General features: G+C 54.2%; 5 protein-coding genes across 5 annotated transcripts; 2 read left to right on the top strand and 3 right to left on the bottom strand.

The window, feature by feature from the left end:
• Positions 1-388: 388 nt before the first annotated feature.
• CONPUDRAFT_53871 (cytochrome P450) lies at positions 389-2568 on the bottom strand (the record flags this gene model as incomplete). Its single annotated transcript, XM_007769148.1, has 8 exons — positions 389-547; positions 608-901; positions 976-1172; positions 1227-1266; positions 1319-1377; positions 1436-1778; positions 1979-2084; positions 2150-2568. The coding sequence occupies 8 exons, from the start codon at positions 2566-2568 to the stop codon at positions 389-391; spliced, it is 1617 nt and encodes a 538-aa protein (XP_007767338.1).
• A 646-nt stretch (positions 2569-3214) lies between these two features.
• CONPUDRAFT_164553 (uncharacterized protein) lies at positions 3215-5442 on the top strand (the record flags this gene model as incomplete). The annotated part of the gene is made up of 4 exons (XM_007769471.1): positions 3215-3466; positions 3540-4863; positions 4926-4964; positions 5015-5442. Coding segments are annotated over 3 exons (1578 nt in total). The 3' UTR covers positions 4928-4964; positions 5015-5442.
• CONPUDRAFT_152681 (HD-domain PDEase-like protein) lies at positions 5394-7679 on the top strand (the record flags this gene model as incomplete). Its single annotated transcript, XM_007769470.1, has 11 exons — positions 5394-5451; positions 5545-5581; positions 5666-5760; positions 5841-6009; positions 6079-6228; positions 6292-6360; positions 6422-6609; positions 6689-6831; positions 6897-7155; positions 7221-7586; positions 7645-7679. The coding sequence occupies 11 exons, from the start codon at positions 5394-5396 to the stop codon at positions 7677-7679; spliced, it is 1569 nt and encodes a 522-aa protein (XP_007767660.1).
• A 1902-nt stretch (positions 7680-9581) lies between these two features.
• On the bottom strand, positions 9582-11322 carry CONPUDRAFT_152680 (uncharacterized protein; the record flags this gene model as incomplete). The annotated part of the gene is made up of 3 exons (XM_007769469.1): positions 9582-9649; positions 9901-11257; positions 11311-11322. The coding sequence occupies 3 exons, from the start codon at positions 11320-11322 to the stop codon at positions 9582-9584; spliced, it is 1437 nt and encodes a 478-aa protein (XP_007767659.1).
• Positions 11323-14943: 3621 nt separating this feature from the next.
• On the bottom strand, positions 14944-16404 carry CONPUDRAFT_152679 (uncharacterized protein; the record flags this gene model as incomplete). The annotated part of the gene is made up of 1 exon (XM_007769468.1): positions 14944-16404. The coding sequence occupies one exon, from the start codon at positions 16402-16404 to the stop codon at positions 14944-14946; it is 1461 nt and encodes a 486-aa protein (XP_007767658.1).
• Positions 16405-19720: the final 3316 nt, after the last annotated feature.

Here is a 19720-nt window from a genome sequence, read left to right as displayed (position 1 = left end):
TCGGATCACATGACCCGCGCGACTTCTTGTCGCCCATTCGCATTCGTGGGAAAGGCGACAAGAAGCCCGTCTTCGTACAGTGGCCCAAGTGTTCTCACGCAATAAAATTGCATGAATAGGCGAAAGATTAGCTGGACAACTTGTGATGCAATATCCAAGAAAACAAGTAGCCACAGGGTGCCGACCACTCAGAATTATTGCAAAAAGTATTATATAAGGTACTAATAGTAGTCTGATTGAAACAAAGGAATGTCAGGCTTGATAGTAGTTGATACTGAAGATGCAGGCGCATTGAGCAAGCTATAAAGCGCGTTTCTAGCACATTAAATAGGATGAGACCAAACAAAACGGGTTCATGCAGACAGAGTAAATGAGAGAGAGAGAGAAATCACGCAGAAACTCGTTTAACTTTCAACGCGAACGGCTTGCCATCCTCGCCCACAAACATCCGCCCCGGCATAGTCCTCCCACGAAGAATCGTAATCTTCTGTGCATCGCCACCCTCGAATTCGAATGCGAAGTTTCTTGCAAGAACAGACAAAACCGTCTACAACACCGCATCAGCCCCATCATCAACAGTGCTACAATCACCAGAAGAACAGCGCACCTTAAACTCAGCAAGCGCAAACATCTTCCCGATACACGTCCTCGGCCCACTCGCAAACGTCAACAGATGCCGGTGCCCAACGAGGTCCTTCGCGGCGCCCGCCTCCGCTGCGCCCCCGAGCCACCGCTCCGGGCGGAAAAGCGCGGCGTCCGGGCCCCAGAACGCCGGCGAGCGGTTCACGGCTGCGATGGGGACCGCGACGAGGGTGCCGCGGGGCACGGCGATGTGGTCCGTCGTGCGCCCGCGCGCGTCGGTGATAGGCGTGGAGAGGGGGATCGCGTCGTCCACGGCGGCCTGGGGCAGCGTAAGCGCGGAGGTCAGGGACGAGGCTTATGGCTGGGGACTCGGAAGGGTGAGGAGACACGTACGACGCGATCGAGCTCGGTTGCGGCGGGGTGCAGGCGGAGGGTCTCGTGTGTGACGGCGTCGAGGTAGGGCAGCTTGGTGGTGTCCATGAGGTCGTCGTACGAGGGCTCGTCGGTGTCATAGTTCCTCAGCTCGTCGCGGAGCTTCTTTTGGGCTTCCTGGTTCTTGGCCAGTTCGATCAGGCACCACGTTAAGCTCGCTGAGTGGGGTTTGAGCACGGATGACAGAGAGCAAGAGTGGGCAGGAGGCTTACTCGAGGTGGTGATGTATCCCGCGAGAATGAGGACTTTTATCTGTACAGAGGTTAGACACTTTCAGGTCAGATTCAAAGAACACGACAGGTACCTCATCCAACACTTCCTCCCTCGACAGCTGCAAGCTCGTATCCGATCCCTGCGCACGCACTATCCAAACGAAAGCTGCTCAACAACCCTCATCGCATACAATAGAAACATCACTCACACAACCGCCCAACAATCGACTTCTCCTCTACCGCCTCACTCCCCGCGTCCCGCCTCATCTTTTCCCATATCCCATCCGCAATGCTCTCAAGCGAGTCGTTCAGCTCCTTGATCTTGCTGTCGAACGGCCCAGGAATCCTGTTCACCAACGGCAGCACGAGCGCGAGCATCGGCGCCATGTTCATGAACGAGGATTTGGTGTCGTTCGCGTCGAACATCTGCGCGACGATGGGCTTTTCGCCGGCGAGCGAGCGGAAGTCGTGCGAGAAGCCGCCCATGCCGATGGAGTCGATGCTGGAATTCGAGTCAGTGACTGGCCCAGTAGCAGAGGATAATGGAGTGCGCTACTTACGAGATTCTGTTCATCCTGAAGGAGCAGTTGCCGTCAGAGCGATTAAAAGGCAGGGTGGAGGGACATACCATGTCTGGATTTCGATAGCTGCCCCTGAAGGCGAGTCTTGAATGATAGATTCCCAGGCACTGGTGCACTACACGAGTATGAAGTCAACATGCTGAACCTAGAAGATAGGGGTCTGCAAGTCACCTTGTTCGCGCAGTCATAAAACACGTGGCTGAGCGCGCGGATAGCAGCATTGCTGAACGCGGGGCTGAGCACCTTCCTCTGCCTACATCCAACCAACGCATCAGCACTGGCGCCCACGACGACATTGCGCCAGCTTCGACTCACCGCTTATGCGTATCCCCCTCTGCCCACAAAATACCCTCTCCCGCGATCTTCCTAATGACGCTCCGTGTAAAGGTCGACTTGACATACACGGAGTTATCCATCGTGAAGAAATGTGCGACCGCCTTCGGGTCGTGCAGCACGATGCGCTCCTTGCCGAGCGTGTACGGGATACTGTACACGTGCCCGTACTCGGCCTCCCACTGCGTGTACCACGCGGTGGCCGCCTCCGTCAGCGGGAGCTTCTGCGAGACGCCCCAGAGGAGCGAGTCGGACGGCGGACCGCGCAGGCGCGTGTATGCGCTGTTCCGGCTGTGGTTGAGCGCGATCGCGCTGCCCGCGACGAGGATGGTGCCGCATGCGGCGAGGAGGGGGAGGCTGCTCGTGTCTGCGGATGCAAGGAGTGAATGAACGCGGTCGAGGTTAGGGAATTCGAATGGGAGAGACATTGTGGCGAGTGTGGATATTGCCCCAGAGGTGAATGGTGGCGATAATTAGAATATGTGGGGCAGCGCCTATCGCTGTGCCATTTATATATACCCTATTGCATATGTCATAGTAGGTTCAATAACCGCACCAGCTGACCCTGCGCGAGCATCGGCCAGGACGTCAGCGGAAGTTAGCGGGCGGAGACTTTGTGGGTGTTACGAAATTGGATGAATGTCAGCGCGGGGTTACACAGGCGAGAAGGTTAATCGTGGGCGCAAGTCTCCTTGAACCTATCAACAATAAGACTCTTAGCCAGGGGGACCTCCATGACCGAAAAGCAAAAAGAAAGCTCAGAGATATCGGGGATGGCAGACAAGGTCAGAGCGAGGTTAGATGTTAGACTTAAAGAAAGGGGTAAAGTCAAGAACATGAGCTGAGGAAGTGCGTGGGAAGTGTCTAGCTTGTGGACCTCCTCCCGCCTTGCGGAGTATCGGAGTTCGAAATGCCCGTTACGTGTCTTGTCCCGCTGGAGGTCCCGCCTGTCGTCCGTGGATATTAGCCATCGGTCTCTGAGTTGGTCCTTTAAAGTGCTCAGTGAGTGTCTGATCTATCGACGTCGATAGCTTCAATGCCTTTAACCATCATCATGCAGAAATTCAAGTTCGCATGTCTAGCCAGCTCGAGGATAACCAAAGGGTCTTAACCGTGTCAATACCCCTCTACGATGTGGACCAGCCACGTACAACACACAACCCCGCTTCCATGGGCTCTGGGGCAAGCGCACATTCGCCGACTCCTGTTCAGCCTGAACAACCATCTCAACCAGACGTATCTCCGGATACGCAGACTGTGCACGATAGCTTAACGCTCATGCAACAATCCCTCAATCGCTCTGTCACGCTTGTTGTCTGGTACAAGGTTCGTCTCGCTCGCGCACATCGCGTGGAGCCCGTCTCTGACAATGGGCGACTTCTGTGGCACGCGAGTTCAGTCAGGAAATGAGCCAGTCCGGCTTACGCACGAAGTATCCACGTTCCCTCTCTTCCGACTCGCATCTCTCCCTGCATTGCTGGCCGACCTCGAGTTATCCGAGGTGTCCTACGTCGATACATACAACTCTCAAACAGGGACATGGGAGCAGCATACAGTCTCAACCGTGCGCGCAATTCAAAGCGAGCAGCGCCTCTTGTACAAAATACGCAAGAGCCTTCTGAGCGGGCTCGCCGACTCCGAGTGTCCAGGTGTCGAGGCCGAGCTTGCATTGCAGCCTGGTCCCAGAAGAAAACCGTCGCTACTGCCCACGTACAACCAGACAGCGGCAAGCTCTAGCCTCAGCGACGTGCAGCAGGGCTCACTTAAGCGCCTTGCGCCAGACTCTCAGCGCCAAGATGCACCCGAGGCGAAGCGGATGCTCCTGCCCGAGGGCTTCGTTCACCCGATGTACATTCCTCACATGAACTACATGTTCTCTTCACAGCCGGTACCATACCCTCACCTCCTCGCGAATCCATCAGTCGTGAACGACACAGCCCATCACCCTCCTGGTCCGATTGCGCACGCGCACTCCGTGCACCACATGCCCTACACCGCTGCCGCGTTGGCAGCCTCGCAGGGCAACACCCTCTACCCTCTTCCTGGCACTACACACGCGCCGCCTCCATCCGCCTCCTCGCACCACAATCACCCACACGATCCCCCCAAGACCGCCTCTTCCAGCACATCCGCCTCCGGCAGCGGCGGGGCCAAACGCACCCCGCCGCACCCACCACAAAAGCGCTGGCCGAACGACTACACCGTCTCCGAGCTCTCCGCGGGACTCGCGCGCGTCGACGCGCTCGTGGGCGGCAGCGCGAGCGGCGCGATGACGCAGCGACTCGCGTTCGAGCGCGTGTTCGGATGCCGGTATGTGAAGAGCACGGTGTGTCGGCATCGCGGGCTGTGGCGGCGCGCTGATCCTGCGGTGAAGAGGCGGTTTGAGGAGATGGCTGGGGACGAGAAGGCGATTTGGGGCGAGTTTGTGAGGGCTGTTGAGGGGAGGGCTGCGAGTGCGGCTGTGAGCAGGGATATGGACGTGGATGTGGTGAGTGCGGATGTGGATGGAGATGTGGGCGTAGGGGATGAGGAGCAGAGCGGGGCTGCGGTTGGAGCTCCAAGGGACGACGGAGAAGAAGACGGTGTGGGCGAAGATGAAGAGGAAAGGGCGGCCGAACAGGACCAGCAGGCTGGGGTCATTTCCATCACATCTGAGGCAGGAAAGCCTATCAGTCTTCCGCTGGACCAACGTTCGATACCAGGGTCAGGGGGTGCGCAGGCATGTAAGCAAACAACTCTAAAGCTTTATACTCGTGCTCTTTCTGATATTATCAAGCCGTCATAGAAACGCTTAACCCTCCTGCGGATGATGGCATACATAACGGTAAGTTGCTGTGGGGCTTCACTATATCGAGCTTTGTTGACCATTAGTAGGACAGGGCCCCGTATACAACCCCGCATCGTCAAGCACACCATCAATGAACGCGGCGACCGCGCCTGTAGCATCGCAGTGACCCAATCCTTATCGTTTTGCCTTTTGACGTTCTATTGGCTGCTGGACATTCACGTTCGTTGCAATCTCCCCTCACTCAAACACAATCCGAATCAACGCAACACTTGTATCAAACCCGGGGCTCTAGGGTATTCTGTGCGTCATCCGCCAGGACTTTCTCTCTCGAACGTATTTAAGCTGTCTCGCTGTCTCGACTAATTCCTACTTTACTATATCGATTTCGCGCCTTTCGCGCATCTCGTCGAGTTGTTGAGAAAAGCGTAACAAACGGCGACGTTAAACGTAGCTTGACCAGTCAATATGGCTGAGCAATTCGAAACCTCGCCTCGGGTCTTCCGAGACCCCATCCACCACTACAGTGAGTCGTCTTCCAAAAACAAGCTCTCATATGGCGAAGCCATGCTCGTCTGCATCCTGGACTCGTAACTGACCACGTTATTATATTTGGCAGTGTCGTTCAGCCCACTCGCGTGCCGGATGATTAATACGTACGTCTTTTCTTCCCTAGTTGTTATCCCCTATGCCCTCTATATGTTCGCATGCCCACGCTTGTGTATTCACCCACCATGCAGGAAACACATGCAACGTCTACGCCACATCAAGCAGCTCGGCGGCTCGTATTTTGTCTGGCCCGGCGCCTCGCACAACCGATTCGAGCACTCCCTCGGTACGTCGGCTGTTATCCCACACCCCTCCGCGCCGTTTCGCCTTCTCACCGAGTTACTTCGTCTCTGCGGACATTTTCAGGCGTAGGCTTTGTCGCCCGACGCATGGCCGACCGCTTGCGCCTCGCGCAGCCTGAGCTGGGCATCACACTCGCGCACGTCCGGTGCGTCGAGCTCGCGGGGCTGTGCCATGACCTCGGGCACGGCCCATTTTCGCACTTGTGGGACGGGTTGTATATGCCGCGTGCGCAGTATGTCGTTGTCTATTCTTGTGGACCCTTACTACGGCATTGACAAGTTCTTCCTTGAAATGGAATCAGGAGGCCAGCGCCAGGCGAGAAGGAGTGGACGCACGAGGAGGCATCGGAGCTCATGTTTGAGCATATGCTCGCTATGTATGGGATCGACATGGAGGAGTGGGAGAGGGAGGGGGTTATGGCGCTTATCGCGGGAGATAAGGAACGGTGCGAGTACGCCTTGCTTTCTTCACGTTGTCTGAAGGATAAATTTGACTGACACGGACGCACGTATAGGCTAGGGAGAAAAATGCCGTTCCTGTTCGATATCGTGTCGAACAAGCGGAATGGGATCGATGTCGACAAGTGCGTCGCAATTTACTAGCGCTCTCGCATTAGGAAAACGTTGCTGATGTTTTATTCGTAGATTCGACTACATCATGCGAGACTCGCACGCCATCGACGAGCCCATCAACCTCTCCCTCGACAGACTCGTAGACTCAGCACGAGTCATCGGCGACCAAATTGCTTACGACGCCGCAGATGCCTGGCAGCTGCACGAGGTCTGCCGGAGGCGGTTCGACCAGCACCGCAGAATGTGCAATCACGAGACTAGTATGTCTTCCGTTTCGTCTTCTCTCTTCTTTCATAGTTGGGTCCTGGAGATGTGGGCGCTGACATGGCCTTTTTGCAGCGCGAGCCGTGGAATACATGATCGTTGACGCACTCCTAGCAGCTGAACCACATATGCGGCTTGCAGAGCGTGCGGCAAATCCTGAGAAATATCTGTATCTAACAGACGATGTGCTGTGTCAGGTTGAGGCGTCCGAGAGTCCTGTATGTGAAATCTCTATTGACATTATCAGTAAAGAGCGGGCACTGAATTTCTCATCGTACCACAGGAACTCGCACCAGCACGAGATATCATTGAGCGTATCCACACAAGCGACCTCTACACATCAGTCATCGAGCACACCTTTGGCTGGGAGATGGAAAACCAAGTCATCCAGGCTATCACTCCACAAAACATCTATGAGGTTCACAAGCCCCAAAGGAACGGCCGAAGCATTACTCCTGAGGACATCGTCGTCCATGTCGCGCTTCTGCACTGCGGCATGAAAGAGCGCGACCCGCTCGAGCTCGTCAAGTTTTATAACACGGGTAAGTCGACATCTCAGTCATATCGACTACTCCTCTAACTCGCGTCATTGTCTTGCCGTTTTCAGCGTCTTCCTCTACAACGAACTACCTCCGCCCTGCAGCACATGCAGAAGTACTGCTGCGTGTATACGCCCGCCGAACTGGCGTCGTGAATGAGATAGCAGCCGCGACTGCTGCGCTCATCGCAGAGATCGAGAACCGTCACAACGCGGGCCTCGTCAGCACATCTAACAACAATGATGTTTACAAAGCACCTAACGGCTTGCGGGAGGCGCCTACTGAGGTGTCGGTGCCGTTGCCACCGCTTACACCACCTATGGAGATGGATGAGGAGCTACCGATGCTTGCCGCTGGGGGACACAAGATGAAACGGAGAAGCGGTCGCATCCGCTGGAGCAGTATCGGTATTCCTGACGCTTCGGGTGGCATCAGTGAGGGAGCAAAAGCGGTACAGCGACGAAAGCGAGGGCGCAGTGACGACTTGGACAGCGAAGCTTCCGGGAAGCGGCGGCGGGTTAAGCTAACTGTATGACCTATGTAGCTACTTCATCAAACATGTGCATGAGCGCGGAGCAGGCTCCGGTGACAACTGTATCGTACACAAACGTGAACTTTTCCTCGTGTAGTGCGAGAGTCATGAAGGCGGAAACTTCACACCCACGCAGAGCTCCTGTTCGACGCACCAATCGTAACCATAAACCAGGTTACCTCGCTTCAACAACACGACCCAACCACTTGAAACGGGCGTTAGTATGATACAGAACTGACATAAAGGCGGTGACCCAACTCGAAGAGACTCAAGATCGGGACAAACGTGGCCGTAAAAGCCATAAGGATATCTATTTTCGAAGGAACCAGGCGTGAACTCCAAGTGACGAAGCCACGGGCAGTTTTCGAGGAGATAAACAAGTTCAGACTCTCCAAAGTCGACATTACGGATGGTTAAAGACTGCAAGTGGCAGTCATCCACGAGTACCGCGAGTCGCTCCTCGTACAGACGGCCTCCGCGAGTGTTTGCGTCGATGCGTCTTTCTAAGCAGTCAATCTCCAGAGTTTCAAGGTTCGGACAGGCAAGGCATTCGAGAAACTTGCCAAAGATTGAGTATTTAGATAGGAGGCGGAGACGCAAGGTGCGTAGTCTGAGGAGAGAAACGGTGTTTTGAGGGACGTCCGAGCGATTCATGCCGAGCCCTAAGGAGAGTTCGACGAGATTGCTGCAGCGACCCAGGGTCTGAGCATACTTCCACTCAGATGCAAGTCCAGGCTGAAACCCGTGTATGCCTGGGTAATAAAGCAACGATAAATCGACAAGGTCGAACATAAAATGACGCTCGTGAAGCTGGTATTGGTGGAGGGAAACAACACTGAGAGACCGAAGGCTGGGAAACGGGTTATCAATACGGTGGCGCCCTATCAGGTCTCCCTTGTCGTGAGGCACCAAATCAACTTCAAGACGTTTCAGCGAGGGAAACTCGATGTCGCCTAGGTATCTGCAGCTGTGCTTATCAGGTGCTCTGAGAGTAATCTTGCTGAAGCACCCCGCATAAAGGTTAAGACATCCGACAATCCTCGACCAGGACCTAGCCTCGACGCGTCCCTCGACAGAGAGAGCAAGAGAAATGGAGAGATGACCAGCGCCTCTGATCCAGTGCTTTATGGCAGCATCGAGTCTCTTTGCCGATCTCGCAGGCTTACTATAGCGGAAGACGAGCTGAGTCCAGAGAGACGGATCGGCTTTGACGATGTGCCTCCAAGCTCTACAAATCTGCCCTGAAACCAATGGTGGAAGTTCCGCGACTTCCGGTGTACGTTGCTGAGGCGATATCAGATAAGATCCATTGCAAAAGTATTTGATGATGCGATGGTGCAAGTACGGTGGAAGACGGGAAATATGTGATGACTGGACGATGGCCCTACTATGAACTTTGCCGGCCGCCTTGGACATACGGCGAGGCGCTTGGGACTTAATCTGCATAGATGTAAGCGATCGTCGATAAATCAGACGAGCACATACACTGCTTGCCTTAGCCATAAAACAAGTCGTCGAACCGGAGCAACTAGGGGGATGAAGAGGCTGGTGGCGTACTCCGAGTCTCGACGGTGGAAATGTCCCAGGGAGACTTTGACTCCTTCGGTCGCCCACGCATTTTATAGGTGCAAAATACGGTTTGTTTGTGAAGCTTTTGGTTCTCATTTTGGTCACGCAGCAAGAACTCGCGACGAACAAGTCAAAACTTCCTTTGAATTGAGTAGATACGCGATGCCAACTCGACAACAATGTGACTTCACCGCCAGCTCAGTGCTACATGTTTGCTATGACTCATCCCTCGGCCATTGACAAGACAATTAAGCAGAAAGGTACCGGAATCGAGATTCAAGATTGTGGAAGTTGCTGTTAATCTAGGGCCGAGAAGTTTGACAGAAGCTTAGCGCGACCGCCGACTGTCCGCACGTCGATGTAAACCGAGGACTCGGTGCTCGTTCAAGCTAAGATCTGGACTAATGGGGCGTGAGAATCGGCGTAGAATAACATGAGTAGAACAGGAGCACGCCGCATTTCTAAGTAGCAATGGCTGGGTCGTTTCTATTTGAGCTAAGGTCCGGTACCGGGAGTAAATCTATCATTTTTATGAGTAAGAAACGCAGCGGCGGTACAGTTTTATTTACGTGGTGCTACATATCCACTGAGCGAAAACCGCGTTTTACACGTGCAAGATCGGACTGAACACACAAAACCGACGATACAAGTCTTGAGTTCCGCCACCTCTACGGCGAGGTCATAGTTGTGAATCACCACGACCTGCTTGAGTGCCTGTAAATGCTGGGACGCAGGGGCGCAACGGCAGCGCGACCGCAGGACTTGGGCAATCTGCACCCTCGTCTGCAGCGCGTACACTAGCGAGGAGCTCACCCAAAGAGATTCGAGAGATGGACACAACGTGTCAAAACCGACGGTCCACCTGACGAGTTTATAGAAAAGGGTCCAATAACATTCCGCGGAGATGGGAAGGAAGGTAAAGTGACGTAGCGTCTTGGACCTGCCAAGAATGCGCATCAGCTCCTCCTGCCAGAAGTCGACGTCGCGAATGGTAAGCGAGGAGAGTTGACAATTGGATCGGGTAATGAACTTTGCGAGTCGTTCTTCCCTGTAGTCTACATTCCGGTAGTTGCCGAGGCGTCTGACGCTGTCAAACTCCACAGTATCGAGGGCAGGGCAAGATAGATGTTCCAGAAACGCCCCGATGACGGACTGAGGAGAGAGAAGACGGAGGCGTAGCGTGCGTAAATGCTCAAGCTCAACGACCTCGGCCACTAGAACGCCCGACCTGGTTCCCTTCTTTCCAAGGCCGAAGGAAGCCTCCACAAGTCTGGGGCAACCACAGAGGACACGAGCGTAAGCCCAATCAGAGGCAAGGTCCGGCTGGTAACCGCGAGTACCTTGGTGGTACAGAATAGACAAGCTGGTGAGGTTTTGCATAAGGTACTGATGACGAAGATCGTAGACTCGGTGAAGAGAGATGATGTCGAGGGCCTCTACGCTGGGGAACGCGTTTATTTTCCGCGCCTCATTGGGACGCAGAGTTTCGCTCGGAAAAGGCCCTAGATCGATCTCGAGGCGCTTGGCGCGGGGAAACGCGAGCCGACCAATGTAGTCGCCACCATAGAAGCTGTTTGCTGACACAGTGACCGCGCTCCAGCGCTCCGCGTGCTCTTCAACGGCAGCCTTGATTAGCTTCCAGGAATCAGTCTCAATTCTTGCCTCAATCGACAAGTGAAGAGAGACGGGAAGAAGGCGAGCGCGCTGGAGCCAGGCAGTCATGACGACGACAAGACAGTTGGAGATGAGTGTGCTGGGGGTACGATAGCGGATGATAAGGTGCGTCCACATGGATGGGTCATCGTTAACGATATGGAGCCAGGTCTTGCAGACAGTAGAAGCGACAAGGGGCGGGAGCTTGTGAGGATGGGGCAGGGGTTTATCGGGTTCTATGAAGCGAGAGCTAGCGCAAAAGTACCAGATGATGCGGTGGACAATATTGAGCGGGAGGAGGCACAGAGGTATGCAGCAGTCGGAAGCTAGTAGAGCTTGATAGTGCGCTTTCTGGAGTAGAAACGTTAGCGGTGAACAGTTGCAACGCTCGTGATAGCACGTACCGCTGCGGACATAGCTAGGCAGAGGGCTATCTAGATAGTTCGAACGGAGAAGTGGTTGGGAATGGAAATGGAGGAACAGGCTTCGTCCCATCAGTCACGGAGAACTTGCACTCATAATATAGGCGAACGACGAGGTCTGCCCAAGTGAAATTGGCGCTAGAGAATTTTCTCTCTCGTGGGTCTGACGGCGGCAAGTGTAGGAATGAGTTTCAAAAAACTCACGTTATGACCCTGCATTAGATCAGGGTAGTAAATACGATAAAGGCGACCTCGGGAGGTGTCGAGGGCAATGCATATGAGGCTTTCGACCCCTGGCCGGCATTTCGCACCCGACTCGGACTCTTTGCCTCCAGGCTTTTGCAAATAGAGGGACGAAAATCTAGGGAAATCTGCATAAAGCGTGAGAGGCCGTAAGTATTCCCGCATAGCTCGGTTCTCAGCCTAACATGACAGCGGATCAGCATGGGTTTCATGATGAGCGGCGCCCCACACTGCAGGCAACAGCACCAGCCCGAGGATGACTTCGGAAATTGTATTTGTAATGAAACCGCTCGAGACCTTTTTGAGTTATCAGTCCGTTGAATGTATTATTCTCTAGCTAAGGTAAATAATATTAAGCGGCGAATTCAAGACGCAGTTCGGGCATTTGCATAATCGCAAGGAAATTGTAAGTAGGAAAGTGGCGGGGCTGTTGAGGCGCACGCGAGTTGCAAGTCGGTAATTTCCGATTTTGTAACACGTAAAACAGTTGACTCATGGTTCGGGTTGACGCGCGCCTAAAACTCATTCCAGCGCCGGGCAAGTCCACCAGCACACACACTCAGACACAGAAAGACTCGACACACATCCTCGCACTCCACTACGAGCACGGTCAGGAGAAGTAGCGGATGCGAAACGATACATCCTCAGCGGCGGGGTTCTTGCCGACCTGACACCAAACGAGAAGTGAGACACAACGGACTTCAAACTCCTTCGACGGTCAACGTGAAACGAACGACAGGCGGGAGTGGTTATGACCAAAGGCTAAGGTGAGCTCTTGATAAGGCTGATACTCCTAACGCTTGAAGGCCTGCAGCTCCTTGAGACTTCAACACAGCGTTGAACATTGCCCTCGCCCGATGGCGTGGCTTTGCCATCAGACAAACGCGTACATGCTACTTTCCGCCAATGATCTCGACTCTTCCCCCTCCGCCACCCTGTTAACTGAAAGTTCAGAAGTAGACTGGGGATACTAGTCTCGCTCGCGAACCATACCTTGAATCCCGCGGTAGCAGGATCTGGGCGATATACGGACACAGCGCGTGGCTACGTCGAGCTTGACGCGGTCTCGGTAGTTGGAGGGGCTAAGCACCAGGTACGTCTTGCGTACCACTGAAAGGCGTTCAACTAGAATCGAAACGCTGACGTTTGGTCAACCATGCGCATACACTAGCAGAAACTGACGTACGCTTGATGATGCCGTGCGCTTATTGCTTCCGACGGCGAACGCGTCGCGCGACTGTCGTGCGTCACCGCGCTGGAGACCTAACTCGAGCTTTGCGCGCTGATAAGTATAGCGGCAGACTGACCGAATAGAGTCGCTCACCAGACTTTGGTTGCTCTACGGAGTCAAGTCAAGGGGGTGGCGAAGCCCTAGGAGACACTCTACTTTGAGAACAAGGGGACGCCCATACGAAGCACGGCTGGCGCTGACAGTGATGGCTGGTGACGTTTCGTGAGACGTTATGGCCACAAAGCAAGGGCGTCTTGAGGACGTCCTCCAAGTTTGCCTGTTCGCTGCGCTTGACGACAGGACCTTGTCCTTGTGTCTCTTCCATTCATACTGGCGGTCGGCCTTCTAAACATATCGTATCGTGAGTGCATGGCGGGCAAGGGATGAAGACGGGACATACCTCTCGTAACCTCGAGCACGGGCACGGCTGTGAACGAGGAGAAGACCGAAGGTATATGGCGCTGTTGGGTGGACGGTGATAAAGGATGGTTTGCCGTAAACTGTTGGTCAGTTTGAGCTTCTCTCAGCCAGAAAAGAAAGCGAGACTGACCTGCAAAACGCAATCGTCCTCACTTCTTCCTGAAAGACCTCCGCTTCCGGAGGCAAGGAGGATAGTGTACATCCCGCCTCAGCACTTGCTTGGTCAGCTTGCTGGTGAGGCTTGCTGGTTACTCGCTGGCGGTGGACCGGTCGACTGAGGCCGAAGAGAGGGTGGCATTGGGGAGTGCTTTCGAGTGGGCGGCACATGGAGGTTGGTGAAGGCGCTGAAGTCCGCGACTTGGCTCATGCACTGACTGTGGCTGAAAAGCCGGACAATTCCCGCGGATGGATGGTGGAAAAAGGGAGTATAGGCAGCCTCAAACGGTGGATGAGAAAACCCAAGGGGACCTAGTGAGTGGTTGATTCGTCAAAGGGCGCCAGCCGACGGGGCCAATAACATCCGTGACAGGCCTTTGTCCAGGGTAACTCGTGCGTCGCTGCCGCACATTTTCTCAATAGACCACAGCACATCAAGATCTCATAGCAATCCATGCTGGCTCCTTGTAACTGAATCGAGCTAACATTAAACCACTGTGTGCCCAACGCCCGTTCTCCGCCGTGGAGGCTTTCGCACATCGTGCTGCACTTCAGATCGTGTTCAACGCGTCAAAATACGCGACATCTCATTGTCTTTCGGAGTTTGTCCCCCGGCCGCGCAGTGTATAACGCCCATGCACCCTTCATCGACGGCACTGTCATGACGGGGTGAACTTCGGTATCGAAAAAAAATCCTCATAGTCCCGAATCCAAGCCGATTGTTCCGTTGTGCCGATGACCGTTTCACCGTGCTTGCTATCCGGTGGCCATGAGTTTGGCAAACAGGGTGGGGCAGGGTGCCATCGTCACCTAGCCGAGCTCATTCGGATGTCCAGTAAATTAGTAAGTCTGGCCCTTGCAAAATTAACGCCCCGAATTCCAAACTCTGACCAGTCCCGGTGCAGTGTATCGGGCGAATTTTCCTGTTTTGAGCTATCACGATTAGTCTGCTCATCCGAGACGAGCAGACGTGTTAGCCAGTGGTGTTCTCTTTTCCCCGCGCCAGCACAACGGCGCCGTCTTCCAAAATGAGCACGCTCGTCTTCGGGCTGGGCGCAAGTATTCTCGGCATCTCCGAGGCGCGGATCTGGACAACACTTTTCTCACACCGATTTGACAGGCTACTGAAAATGCGTTACTGCTGGGCGGCCCCATTGTCTTGACTGGATGATCGAGTGGGCCGAGCTCCGGGAGCTTGAGGTGAACGATGCTCACGATTACGTGTATCCTCAAGATGTCCAAGTCGTCGGTCTCTCAGGGCGAGTGGGGCGAAAAGGTCTGGCATCCTCGCTGATGTCTCGGAGGGAGCAAGTGACGAGTTAATGTGATGGGAAGGCAGACTAGAAACAACAAGGAGGTGCGCCCGATCTCCCGCAGTCAGCGACAAGGGTACATAGTGTCATAAACAGCCAGTAGACGAATTCGCGCGTTACTGACGCTGACGTGTTATTAGGCAGCGCTGTAGAAGTTGCGTCTCTATAACGGCTTGTGGGATATCATGTAGCCAATTCAAGAAACATAACTGCCTAATTCAGCGAAAGTGTTGTGGCTACGCTAAAACAAGGTCATTTCGGTACTACTTGTACGCTAACAGAAACTTGACGCGTTCGAAAACATTCTTCGTGGAAAGCCCGGGAATGCCTCGTAAAGCCTTCGATGCATTCATCTAGCTTCGCCCTCTCTAAAAGCAAGTCATCATAGTAAACCAACTGTACGCGTTTCAACGGGAGATGGTGCAGACAGCGCGATTGAATGGCGCCCATAAGCCGTTTGTGGAAGTCGAGGATCTCTGAAGAGCCGACACGCAGAGTATCAAGTGTTAGACAAAGCGGATTCCAGTTTGACGTCCCTTGAAATCTCCTGAAGAGGTTGGGATAACTCTCGGAATATGAGGCGGGCATGAACTCGAAATGCCAGAGAGCCCGTAAAGCGATGAGCATGCATATGAGCTCGCTCTCCTTGAAGTCAACGTTGCGGATGCTGAAGGAGCGCAGACTCCAGGTGCAGGGGGACTGGAGAATGAGGTGCGTCAGTCTCTGCTCGTACAGGTCCGTTTGGTCGTCAGCGTGGATGCGCTCCGCACTGTCGACGTCAAGCTCAAGGAGATTGGGGCATCTGATGTCTTCGAGGAATTTGCCGAAAACGGACTGCGTAGACAAGAACCGAAGACGCAAGGTACGTAGCGTCATGAGCTCGACGAGACCCTGAACGGCAACACCAGAAGAAGGATCCGCTGCACCGAGACCAAGGGACAGCTCCACGAGATTGCTGCACCCGGCGAGAGCTGTGGCGTAGCTCCAGTCAGACGTGAGTGTTGGCCGATATCCCCTCGCGCCTGCGTGATACAGTAGAGACAGGCTGAATAGCCTGGAAGTGACACGCTCGTCGGGGAACTGGGACGGATGGAGGGAGACGACGTCAAGTGAACGTATCAAGGGGAATGGATTGGTGCGAGAACTACGGGCTGTGACTGCGTTGTGCGAGAAAGGATCCAAGTCCAGCTCGAGATGCCTGAGCCAAAGAAAATCGACGTTGCCGAGGAACCTGCAGTAGTGGGTATCCGGCACTACCAGAGTGATCGCTCCCAGCTGCCACGCCCATTTCTCGAGAGACGCCGTGACATCCCACCATAGGTGGCCTTTGATGCGTCCTTCGACGGATAGGGTAAGAGACAGCGTGTACGGTGCGGCCTTCTTGACCCAGTACGCCAGGGCAGCGTTGAACTTGTCCACAGTGCCTCTGGCAGACATGCCGTAGCGAAAGACAAGGCGACGCCATAGGGATGGGTCCTTCATGACGATGTCATGCCAGGCGTGGCACACCCGCACGGCAACCATCTGTGGCAGCTCGATGAGCTCAGGTGTCCGTTGCTGATGGTCTAAAACGGCGTAGCTGTTGCAGAAGAACTGGAGGATACGGTAAAAGACATCTCTCGGAACGCGATAGATAGGTGGCAATTTGAGGAAAAGCTGGAAAAGTCTTCGAGTGTTGCAAGTGCTGTCGGAGATTGCCTTCTTCGACGTCATTAATCATCAGAGCGAATACAAGGAGGGCCAAATCACGCACTGTTTCCTCCATAACAACGCGCTGGACACACGAACAGGATAGGCGCAAAGGGCGAGAGCGAATAGTGAGCGTGAAGGCAGAGAATCCTCCAGTCAAAAAGGTTTCAGGCAATCACCATATATCTGCACGACTCAGGTTCGCTTGCGAGCTGGGGCGCGGCCTCTGCGGTGCGGGTCAGACGGCACGAGGGGCTGTAGAAACAATAGGTTAGCGAGAGGCTTCTTCCCTTTACTTGAAAATGGGTCGTTATTACGCACCGCACAGGGTCACACTATAAGCGGCGACACCAAAATGATCAGGGACGAAATGGATAGCTTACAGGATCGGACTGAGATCACGGAGGTGTCGCTTGGGTGTCGCACTAGTGCATAGCTGTCACGAGTGCCTGCATAGCATCCTGGTCCCAGTATCCTTCACTGCCCTTTCATCCAGAGAAAGCTAATGAAACCGGCGAAAGCTGGAGTGATTCTGCTCTGTGCTAGAACCATGAATGGCCGTGAAGAAAAAGGCTCAGGGGCTTTAGACGAGGAACGGCAATGTCCGGCAGATTTACTATTACGTAATTATGATTGACTGAGACGCGCGACGCGCGTCTATTGCGCGCCTAAAGCTTCAGCTCGAGAAAATATCGCAACGGTAGCCCTAAAGCGAAGGCATCCACAGTTCCTAACCATTCACGACATACAAAAGCTGCTCTATATAACGCAAATACTCGCGGCTCACAAGGAAGCACCCGGTATCCACATGGAAGATGGCACGGGAGCGATGTCTTAGTTTTCTTAATCCAGTTCAACGAAGAGACAAACGGAGATACATTGCATAGAAGCGGAACAGGTGAGCCCTCATTCAACTGTATGTCATACAGAGCTTCCTTGAGCCTTGCATTAAACTGTACGTGACTCGTCCCGCCGAAGGTCCAACGCAGTACCACACACTACGGCCTGAGCAGAAAGACGCGTAATTCGTCCCCACAACAGCGCAGCCAGTCCACACGTTCGCTTCCCACAAGATTCATTCGTGACAACATCCTACTACACGCGTCAGAGAGAGTCGATGGCCACGAGCTGTAGAGTTACATACCTCCAGCTGAGATCTGATGCAACTTGGGTATGTTACCGCCAACACTCCGCCGACTCGGGGCCTGATACCGTCTCGGAGATGTCAGAGTCTAGGTGCGTCTACAGCTTCACTCGACCATATAGAGGTCTCTAGACGATGCCATTGTTTTACACGATCCAAAAACCAGACGCGTCCTTCCGGATAGAGACGGGCGCTTAACGAGCGCCTATTGCATCCGTGTCGCGAGCTTCCGCGGTGAAGGCCACAGCTAGAGCTACTGCATGCACATTCATGAGGACAAAAAAATGCTGAAAAATACGTTTACTCACAGTCTACTAGACAGAATGTCGAGCTGCACCAGTGCACGGGCGACAGTGTGCTAGGGTAAGTGCTGCTTCGGGAACAAGGGGACGTCCATAACGGGTACAAGTGATGATGGAAGGTGAGGTCGTGACGTTCTGTGCGAGATGAGGAGGACAAAGCAGCAAATAGCCTTGTCGTTGTTGCTGTTGGCGACGTCACGTCTTGTATTCTGCCTCATGTTCTCTGTCGGCGTCATGGGCCACGTCGACCCCTACGGCACAAGGTCAGTTTTAGCGTTGGACAAGACGAGCGGAGCGCTCACTGACCCAGATTCCTGCATGGAAAAGGGTACCATTACGAGAAGCGCTGGCGTCGGCTGGTGATACGGCTTTCTACGGGGTACCGACTTAGAGTTTGAGGACCTGGATATTGTCGGTGATTCGCTCAGCTCACATCCAACGACGGGACGTACGGATGCAGAAAACCTGAATTCTACGACCCTCCGACCTCCTTCACTACCATCCTCGGTATCTCCAGGACGAAAATTTTCCGGGCGTTCGAAGGTGGCTTGCTGCTAGGTTGTCGCTTGAGGAGGGATGGTGGGATTGAGGCCAGTGTCGACGAGCCGACGACGGCCTTGATGGGGTGGAGTCGTTGGAAGAGGGCGCCACGAGTTTGTGCGAGTGAGTTTCTCCCCGGCTGTTGTCGAAGGCGATGCGCTGGGGAAGGTATGGGAGGAGAGTGAAAGGCTGGGGGCCGAAGGGTAAGTGAAGATGTCGAGGGGGGTACAGTGAGAAAGGTTGCTGGTGAAGAGAAGGTGAGCGAGGGCCTTGGCGGGGGAGAGGCGAAAGGTTGTCGAACATGCTACCTGAAGTGAGTGGCTCAGTTCTTTGACAAGAATAGCGCTGATAGTAGCGACAACTTACTGCCTTGTCATTCGGTCTCTCAAAGGGCGTTAGCGACCAGGCCGCCAAGTTCCTCAAAGGGCGACGCGTTGACGGATGACAACCTTCGACGGCCTCCTTGTCTCCAAATCGGGCTGACGTGAAGTCCGTGTAGTGAGCGACATCTTGTTTTCTTCCGCGGGTGTTCCCAAGCCTCATGCCGCCTTTCAGCTGAGGTCGAAAAGTCGAACAATAGTACGCGCAATTTGATTTCCATTCGGTACGCATCCCCCGGTCGCGTCGCGCGACATTTCCGCCGTGCCTCGTTGACCTTCGATGTCACGGCATGCCATTCGGCGGAATTTTCAGAGCTCCTCACGCTTCTAAATTCAGGGAAAATCCATTCTCGAGTCAACGGATCATGCGCCGTGTAAGTTACGTGCACCCATATGGTCCTCCACCAATGATGGGTGGGGTACGGTCGGTCGGACTGTTTGAGGTCGACAAGACGTCGACCAAAGGTCGCGAATCTTCCAGATCTGCCAAACTAATGCGCCGCTTCCCTGGCAAATTAAACCCCCCGAATTCCAACGTCAAGCTACGTAAAGGTCGATCAAGCTGGCGTCGCAGGTAGACGTTTCAAATTTTCCTCTTTGAGGCTGCGGGCACTGGTCGGAAGGCTTGCACAATAGAGGTTGATCTTCCCTGAAGACGTCTACGCCCAGCGGTGCTATTCTCGCTACCGGGTTCTTGGGATACTTGCCCGATTAAATTTCCAGAGACTTCGAGGCACGTCCGAGGCGCGGTTCCGTAAAAGTCGCGACTCGGCTCTCGTACCGACTCGGTACTGCAAGGAATTGTTCCAGGGAAGACCTCGTGAAGTGGGTCGAGGCCAAGAAACCTTTAGGCGAACGGGTTCTCGAAAGTTAAACAATTCCATATCAGGCTGAATGGGAGAAACAGGTGCCAGTGGATGAAGCGTCGAATAGAACCCTCAGAGACGGGATACAGCCGTCATTCGCGGTGATTT

This window comes from Coniophora puteana, assembly GCF_000271625.1.
Source record: "Coniophora puteana RWD-64-598 SS2 unplaced genomic scaffold CONPUscaffold_5, whole genome shotgun sequence".
NCBI lineage: Eukaryota > Fungi > Basidiomycota > Agaricomycetes > Boletales > Coniophoraceae > Coniophora > Coniophora puteana.
Note: the sequence above shows the minus strand (reverse complement) of the source record. Positions and strands in the feature narration are given on the sequence as shown.